Below are 9,414 nucleotides of genomic sequence, written 5' to 3'. Positions count from 1 at the left end.
TAGATATCCAGGAATATTCCCTCTGTTTGAGGAAAATATCCGGGAATATTTCCTCTGAGGTAGATAACCAGGAATATTCCGTCTGAGGTAGATAACCAGGAATGTTCCCTCTGTTTGAGGTAGATAACCAGGAATATTCCCTCTGTCTGAGGTAGACATCTGGGAATATTCCCTCTGTTTGAGGTAGATAACCAGGAATATTCCCTCTGTTTGAGGTAGATAACCAGGAATATTCCCTCTGTTTGAGGTAGATATCCAGGAATGTTCCTTCTGTTTAAGGTTAGTGAGTGAAACACAGACATTTTCATGAAAATGTATTTATATTGTATAATACATAAACAACATGTATACATGATGAAGTCAAGTGGCACTCGAGCGCTTAACGACACAGAAGTCAAGCAGGTCTCTCTCGAGGACACACAAATCACTAGAAGAAGAAGGAGAATGCACAATATCACCTCCCTAAAAAAAAAGATTGTCTTCATACAATCTAAAAACTCTGGGACGAAAAAAATATATATATGTATGGCTCAAGAACCAAGACAAATTCGTGATCACGGCAGCCCGCTGCTGTCTTGGTCGGGTTAAAGACAAAAATATATATAGGCCTGTCGTAGTTAAGATCTGAGTCATAACTTGTAAGGGGGAAAAGATGTAGTTTTGTGATTCATCGTTTTCTATATTATCAGTTCTGGTGGAGCAAGATGGGCGACGAGGGGGGGACACTAAAATATCTCATTGATTTGTTGTTATTTTGATTGATGGTGAGGAGCCGTGCGGGTTGTGAGGAGGGGGGCGAGTGTGAGGGTGTACTGAGGTGTACCAGACCGCCAGCCACCCAGACGTCGGATTATGAGGCAAAGTGTATGTACATTCGGTCTCCTCTAGCTATGAGTGTTTTCCGGTGTGAGGAATACCCATGAGGTGCGCGCCCCCCCAGAATGAGGTGCGCGCCCCCCCCCCCCCCAGAATGAATCTAATTCATTCCCTTGCGAGTCCCCGCCCGGAACATTTTGATGTGTGTCTGGAGATTACCTGTCACCTGTAAGTAATCTATGATAACCTTATCGGTTCAACACTGGCGTTTATCTGTTTCTTGTGAGATCCCTTTAGCGTCTCCGAAGGCTGTATATCCCCAGGACTTATGGAGGAGGAGGAGGACAGGCAACTCTACTACATCCGTTTAAATACCATGAATCATACAGGAAGGTAATCTCTGATATCCAAGAGTATCATACTTGGAGTATGATTTATGCCAGTTCAATCGGAGGCCGAAATTTTCAGCCAACTACTTGTGACTTGTAAGTGAAAAGTCAACTGAAATTTTGTCTACAAGACTGTACAACACTGAAAGGGCCATCTTGAAGGTGCAAGATCTCTCCAAAGATATAAACGACCCTGTGTTGATCGTCGAAGACTCGTTCAGGACTTGTTACGACCTGTCCAGAACGTGTATAGATCTTCCTGAACGTGTGTATATATATTCTCTCTGAAGTCAAACCTAAAATCTGCATTAGTATATATATAAAAAATATTTGCTTTCTGTTTCACTTCCTTTTAAACTACTCATTATTCACATCAATACAACGCTCTACTAAGATCAATATTGACTTGCAACAAACAAGAGGTGATAAGAAAGATAGTTTGCAGCATTCCTCATAATAAAGAGGCAGGTGGAGCCTTCGTGGACTCCCTCATCCACTTATCCAAAGACTTCATCTAACTTTCCAATCCCGGATTCGCACCTTTCCTGCGGCGTCAGTTCACAATCCCGCCCGGAATTCTTAAATCCCCCAATTTCTCGGGACTGAAAGGGGCTAAATAAGGGAGTGTGATCGTCGGTCTTATGTCCGAGACGGGGCACTGAGATCTACAGCTTCGGTCATTAAAGTAGATGTATGTCAATTTTTGTCAATTGTATTTTGTCAAGATGCTTTTGTCAACTGTATTACCCGTTGCTCAGGCTCCGAGAGGGTTGATTTCTGGATGGGATCCGATAGTGAATCCTTCTTTCCAAAGAAGATATGGGATTTTGATATTGCGCACTCACTTGCAGCGATAGCTACAATTTGCGGTAAATATGTGAATTAGGTCCTGTGCCTGTTTGTGTGTTCAGTCGTTAGATGTCGACAATTAGATCAATTTTGTGGCATTTAAATTATTTTTGTTGAACGAGAGAGACATATGCTCAGGCCTCGCTCAGGTTGCCTCAGGCAGTCAACAGCCAGTAGGGGCTTGACTGAGCACTCTAGGTGCTCTCAGATGCACAGGTCTCTTGAAGCGAACGTAAGAGCTAACTAGAAAACAAATCAACCCTCCACTCGCATGCTCAATTGTTGTGGCTCAATTGACAATTCAATATATATATATATATATATATATATATATATATATATATATATATATATATATATATATATATATATATATATATATATATGTTCAGTCAATACAAGTATATCAATAAAATTACTCAATATCTGGAAGTAATAGAAGAGAGAATCAAAAACTCCCTCTATCTACGTGTCTAGAAAAAATATAAATATATATATTTATATATACAAATGGAGTCACCGTGGCCAGGGAACGCAGCATCTCCTGAGGATGCTGAGGAGAGAGAGAGATACCATCGGAGATGAGCGGCATCAGTCGGTGATGTTGGGGTTGGTGTAGGAGAAGTCTCTGAAGGCGGCCTGGTCCATGGTGGCCAGGATACTCTCGTCCAGGGGCGTGATGGCTGCCTGCCGCTTGGTGAAGAGTGGGTCGAAGTACTGCACGTCCAGGATGTGGCGCTGAGGACAACGGTATAGTGAGGGTGTGGCGTTGGGGGCAACGGTATAGTGTGGGTGTGGCGTTGGGGGCAACGGTATAGTGTGGGTGTGGCGTTGGGGCAACGGTATAGTGAGGGTGTGGCGTTGGGGGCAACGGTATAGTGTGGGTGTGGCGTTGGGGGCAACAGTATAGTGTGGGTGTGGCGTTGGGGGCAACGGTATAGTGAGGGTGTGGCGTTGGGGGCAACGGTATAGTGTGGGTGTGGCGTTGGGGGCAACGGTATAGTGAGGGTGTGGCGTTGGGGGCAACGGTATAGTGTGGGTGTGGCGTTGGGGGCAACGGTATAGTGTGGGTGTGGCGCTGAGGACAACGGTATAGTGTAGGTGTGGCGCTGAGGACAACGGTATAGTGTGGGTGTGGCGTTGGGGGCAACGGTATAGTGAGGGTGTGGCGCTGAGGACAACGGTATAGTGTGGGTGTGGCGCTGAGGACAACGGTATAGTGTGGGTGTGGCGCTGTGGCCAACAGGACACACAACATCGATACAGCACTGTATCACAGTGATGCAACACTGTATCACAATGATTCAACAGCGATACAACACTGTATCACAGTGATGCAACAGCGATACAACACTGTATCACAGTGATACAACAGCGATACAACACTGTATCACAATGATACAACAGCAATACAACACTTGAACCAGCAACAGGATTCGAACCAGCACAATAGGTACTCGCAAGCACGCGCCTCACACCACTGTACCACGACGTGCTAACAACAATTTAACTTGGGATTCAGCTGAATTTTCAAGAAGTCTTGAAGCTAAAAATATAAGTACTTGGTACTACCCTGTGTGCAGGTTCGAATCCTCTTAATGGCTCCTTCTAATTTTCTCAATAATAATTTAGAAATTTGCTACAATGTCTTAGTATTTGAATGAAGGTGAAGAAAAGACCCAAAACATATGTAATTGTATAATTGTAATCTCATTTTATCGGATGAATCCTACATCCTTTTATCATGGTTATCTTGAAGTTATCTTGAGGTTATCTTGGGATGATTTTGGGGCTTAGCGTCCCTGCGGCCCGGTCCTCTACCAGGCCTCCTTTTTGTTACACATCCCCCAGGAAGCAACCCGTAGCAGCTGTCTAACTCCTAGGTACCTATTTACTGCTAGGTGAACAGATACATTAGGGTGACACAGAAACTCTGCTCATTTGTTTCCGCCTCCACCGGGGATCGAACCCGGAACCTCAGGACTACGAATCCCGAGCGCTATCCACTCAGCTGCCAAGCCCCCCCCCCCTGGTGTAAACAATGGTCTGAACATTGTTTACATCGCCTTCATGAAGGCTGTGAGTTTCATCCGAAAATTTGATTTCATAATTTAATAAAAATTTGGTATAAATTTGGGTTTTTCCTTCACCTTGATTAATAAAAATATTAATTACATCAATAATAATTATAATTATTATTATTATTATTATTATTAAAGCTCCTGGATATATATATATATATATATATATATATATATATATATATATATATATATATATATATATATGTATAAAATATTTTACAGTAAGTTATATTATGAAGTGAACTTGTGGGCAGCAAGTGTGAAGGGTGGAGGGCTGAGGGCAGCAAGTGTGAAGGGTGGAGGGCTGAGGGCAGCAAGAGTGAAGGTTGGAGGGCTGAGGGCAGCAAGTGTGAAGGGTGGAGGGCTGAGGGCAGCAAGTGTGAAGGGTGGAGGGCTGAGGGCAGCCAGTGTGAAGGGTGGAGGGCTGAGGGCAGCAAGAATGAAGGGTGGAGGGCTGAGGGCAGCCAGTGTGAAGGGTGGAGGGCTGAGGGCAGCAAGTGTGAAGGGGGAGGGCTGAGGGCAGCAAGTGTGAAGGGTGGAGGGCTGAGGGCAGCAAGTGTGAAGGGTGGAGGGCTGAGGGCAGCAAGTGTGAAGGGTGGAGGGCTGAGGGCAGCAAGTGTGAAGGGTGGAGGGCTGAGGGCAGCAAGTGTGAAGGGTGGAGGGCTGAGGGCAGCAAGTGTGAAGGGTGGAGGGCTGAGGGCAGCAAGTGTGAAGGGTGGAGGGCTGAGGGCAGCCAGTGTGAAGGGTGGAGTGCTGAGGGCAGCAAGAATGAAGGGTGGAGGGCTGAGGGCAGCCAGTGTGAAGGGTGGAGGGCTGAGGGCAGCCAGTGTGAAGGGGTGGAGGGCTGAGGGCAGCAAGAATGAAGGGTGGAGGGCTGAGGGCAGCCAGTGTGAAGGGTGGAGGGCTGAGGGCAGCCAGTGTGAAGGGGTGGAGGGCTGAGAGCAGCAAGAATGAAGGGATTGAAGGGCTGAACTCACCAGTCTGGGCTTATAGGGCGTCTCCACCTCCTTCCTCTCTATCTTGTTCCAGTCAATGTACTTGAAGAAGGGCTGGTCCATGATCTCCCCGTACGGGCTGAAGGGGATCCCCAGGCGCTTGCTACTGTCCTTGTCCAGCAACTGTCGAGGAGTTACTTAAATAAGTATTTTGCCTCTGTTTTTAAGAACATAAGAACATAACAGTGAAAGAAACTTCAGAAGACCTATTGGCCCATACGAGGCAGCTCTTATTTATATCCTCCCACTCTCATTCATATATATATATGTGTAAATCACGAAAATAAACACATATTCATATATATGTCTAACCTACGCTTGAAACGATCAAGGGATCCTACTAATATTATGTTACACGGTAATTGGTTCCACAAATCAACAATTTATTAGAGGCGAAGTTAAATATGTCAATAACCAATTAATTCTCCCTTGTTCGTGAATATTATTGTAGATGTAATCAATATTAATTAAAATATTCAAAAATTAATATAAAAATATTAACATTACACGTACAGGTGAATAATTCTATGGTCAACCTGTCGGAGAGGACAGGTTGGCTACTTATGGATAGAGAGAAAGTTAAATAAATAAATTTGTCGCACAAATCCCGAAGGTAAGAAGAAGCACTTAGCAGGATGCTTAAAGAATGGAAAAGAGCTTTAAGCTATTATAGCTTTTATTTAACATGAGCTATTAGCGAGAATTTTTAATAAATCATTACAGTCGCGCAGAGTGCGAGAGTCGTGGAGGGTGGCCAGTGTGGTACAGATTTGTATGAAGGGAGATAGATCACTTTTGTCAATTAGCTTAACGTCTGTTGTGGATTTTTTTTAATTAATAACCACATAATACATTGGTTTACATCCTAATAAATGTAGATTAATCAATTATTCACAACACGGTTTTACTACGGGCCGATAATGTGTGTCAATTTTGCTTTCATTTTATTGCAGCATATTCGAGGCAGTTGATAGTGGAAAGGTTGTGAAGTTGTGTACTTTGGCTTTAGCCAATTTTTTCATATGGTGCCGCATGAAAGACTGGTAGAAAGGTAGAAGTTCACGGTATTGTGTACAAAGATTGGGCGCAGGCAGCCAGAGGGAGCGGGTGTGTTGCCTGGAGCTCCGGTTATGTCTCGATACTAATAAAGGAAGGAGTAGTGAGGGAACTGGTGGTAAAGGAAGGAGTAGTGAGGGAACTGGTGGTAAAGGAAGGAGTAGTGAGGGAACTGGTGGTGATGTTGTAGAGCTCCGAGGACAGATCTACTCGCTGCTGGAGGAGCTAAGTCAGATGAAACAACCTGTCTACCTTCAAGAGGAAACAAAGGAGGAGAGCAGCATTAGGAAGTCTTTGTCTTGGAGTTTCGCAAAGGACAGCGGACTTAAGAAGACACTGACAAGGCCACTTATAGCTGTCCTAAAGACCTCCAACTCCTTCGCCGTGCTGGAAGACGACGTCCCGTAGGGAGACAAGGCCACGAAGGAAGCGCGGGTCCCACAAGCTACTCACGAGGTAAAAGAAGCATCTAAGCGAATTTTAGTTGTGGGTGATTCCCAGGTGAGGTATTTGGACAGAACTTTTTGCGCCAGAGATAAAGGGGGGGAACAGGTTAAGGGTTTGCTATCTGGGAGCTGGGAATAGTGACATTGTTAACAACATGAATGATATTACGGCTGGAAATGGGAACAAACCCATTATTTGTATCAGGTGAATAATGTTGGATGATTTAGGAGTGAGGCACAGATTCAGAGGTTTAAGCCAGCTATAGAATTAGTTAGGAGCAAAGGAGGAACCCCGATCATATGTGGCATTCTTCCAAGAAAGGCAGTTGTAAATTAATGGTTGTCGAGGGCACTTGGTGTCAATTGTCGACTGGACAAATATTGCAAATCAAATACAATGTCATTAATAGATAACTGGGAACACATCTGTGGAAGAAATGACATGTATCTTGAGATGATTTCGGGGTTTAGTGTCCCCGCGGCCCGGTCCTTGACCAGGCCTCCACCCCCAGAAAGCAGCTCGTGACAGCTGACTAACTCCTGAGTACCTAGTTGATACCTGCTTGATGGGGTTCTGGGAGTTCTTCTACTCCCCAAGCCCGGCCCGAGGCCAGGCTTGACTTGTGAGAGTTTGGTCCACCAGGCTGTTGCTTGGAGCGGCCCGCAGGCCCACATACCCACCACAGCCCGGTTGGTCCGGCACTCCTTGAAGGAAACAATCTAGTTTCCTCTTGAAGATGTCCACGGTTGTTCCGGCAATATTTCTGATGCTCGCTGGGAGGACATTGAACAACCGTGGACCTCTGATGTTTATACAGTGTTTACCTATTTAATGCTAGGTAACAAGGGCATTAGAATGAAAGAAACTCTGGCCATTGTTTCTCGCCGGCGCCCGGGATCGAACCCGGGACCACAGGATCACGCGTCCAGTGTTCTGTCCGCTCAGCCACCGGCTGTATGCTCACGATGGGGTGCATCTATCGAGGGCTGGGGATGTTGTTGTTGCGAACTCGTTGGAACCAGTGGTTGGAGGCATTTGTTTGGGTTTATACTGTTAGTAGATAGTGGTATGGGAATTGATATTGAGGAAGGAGGTGATAAAAGTATGTCTGGTTGACCAGACCACACACTAGAAGGTGAAGGGACGACGATGTTTCGGTCCGTCCTGGACCATTCTCAAGTCGATTGTCGACTTGAGAATGGTCCAGGACGGACCGAAACGTCGTCGTCCCTTCACCTTCTAGTGTGTTGTCTGGTCAACTTACTTTTGCCACGTTATTGTGACTCGTCGCCTGCATATGTCTTGGTGGGGAAAAATGGTAAAAGGAATAAGGAAGAAAAAGGGCCTCAAAATAACAATACACTTTGGGTATATTACAGTAGGAGTCTAAGAAACAAATTAAACCATTTAAATGCTCTTGTCTGCACGGAAGCAATAAATATTATTGCACTTACAGAAACATGAATAAATATAGTAAACAGAGAACTATTAGCTGAATATCAAATAAACGGATTTAAACTATTTCACGCAGATAGATATATTAGACAGGGAGGGAGATTAGCCTTGTATGTTAGGGAAAATTTGAAATATAGTCTCAAAGAGGGATTCAAAACTGAGCCTCGCACGGAAACTATTTGGCTAGAATTAAACGAAAAATCTTATATAGGAGTTATATATAGGCCACCAAACTTGGCCTATATAAGGCTATATAAGGCTCCTATATAAGGCTGGAATGGAAACAAAGCATCTATGGGATGAAAAATCTAGAGCATCTTGGTCAAACAGGATTTGTGTCAAGGATGACTTTAATTTTAGTGGAATAAATTGGCTTAACAGAGCAGAAAGTAGTCAAGCAGAAGATTTTCACTTGCTGCCCTCAGCCCTCCACCCTTCACACTTGCTGCCCTCAGCCCTCCACCCTTCACACTTGCTGCCCTCAGCCCTCCACCCTTCACACTTGCTGCCCTCAGCCCTCCACCCTTCACACTTGCTGCCCTCAGCCCTCCACCCTTCACACTTGCTGCCCTCAGCCCTCCACCCTTCACACTTGCTGCCCTCAGCCCTCCACCCTTCACACTTGCTGCCCTCAGCCCTCCACCCTTCACACTTGCTGCCCTCAGCCCTCCACCCTTCACACTTGCTGCCCTCAGCCCTCCACCCTTCACACTTGCTGCCCTCAGCCCTCCACCCTTCACACTTGCTGCCCTCAGCCCTCCACCCTTCACACTTGCTGCCCTCAGCCCTCCACCCTTCACTCTTGCTGCCCTCAGCCCTCCACCCTTCACACTTGCTGCCCTCAGCCCTCCACCCTTCACTCTTGCTGCCCTCAGCCCTCCACCCTTCACTCTTGCTGCCCTCATCCCTCCACCCTTCACTCTTGCTGCCCTCAGCCCTCCACCCTTCACTCTTGCTGCCCTCAGCCCTCCACCCTTCACACTTGCTGCCCTCAGCCCTCCACCCTTCACACTTGCTGCCCTCAGCCCTCCACCCTTCACACTTGCTGCCCTCAGCCCTCCACCCTTCACTCTTGCTGCCCTCAGCCCTCCACCCTTCACACTTGCTGCCCTCAGCCCTCCCCCTTCACACTTGCTGCCCTCAGCCCTCCACCCTTCACTCTTGCTGCCCTCAGCCCTCCACCCTTCACACTTGCTGCCTTCAGCCCTCCCCCCTTCACACTGGCTGCCCTCAGCCCTCCCCCTTCACACTTGCTGCCCTCAGCCCTCCACTCCTTCACACTTGCTGCTTGATTACAATACTGAGGTTTGGAACAAGATCTGT

The 9,414-nt window shown here is 46.3% G+C and overlaps 1 protein-coding gene across 15 annotated transcripts in view; it reads right to left on the bottom strand.

The window, feature by feature from the left end:
• Positions 1-301: 301 nt before the first annotated feature.
• Positions 302-9,414, bottom strand: part of LOC123756175 (putative protein kinase C delta type homolog) — a 245,601-nt gene continuing 236,488 nt past the window's right edge. For all 15 annotated transcript variants that reach the window (XM_069336615.1, XM_069336623.1, XM_069336622.1 and 12 more), the window contains 2 exons: positions 5,116-5,256; positions 302-2,792 (listed from right to left, as the gene is read on the bottom strand). In XM_069336615.1, coding sequence (XP_069192716.1) covers positions 2,646-2,792; positions 5,116-5,256 — 288 coding nt within the window. In that variant the 3' untranslated portion in view covers positions 302-2,645. The remainder of the gene's footprint in view (positions 2,793-5,115; positions 5,257-9,414) is intronic.

This window comes from Procambarus clarkii, chromosome 36 (assembly GCF_040958095.1).
Source record: "Procambarus clarkii isolate CNS0578487 chromosome 36, FALCON_Pclarkii_2.0, whole genome shotgun sequence".
NCBI lineage: Eukaryota > Metazoa > Arthropoda > Malacostraca > Decapoda > Cambaridae > Procambarus > Procambarus clarkii.
The sequence above is the reverse complement of the archived record's forward strand: the minus strand, read 5'-3'. Positions and strand labels throughout refer to the sequence as shown.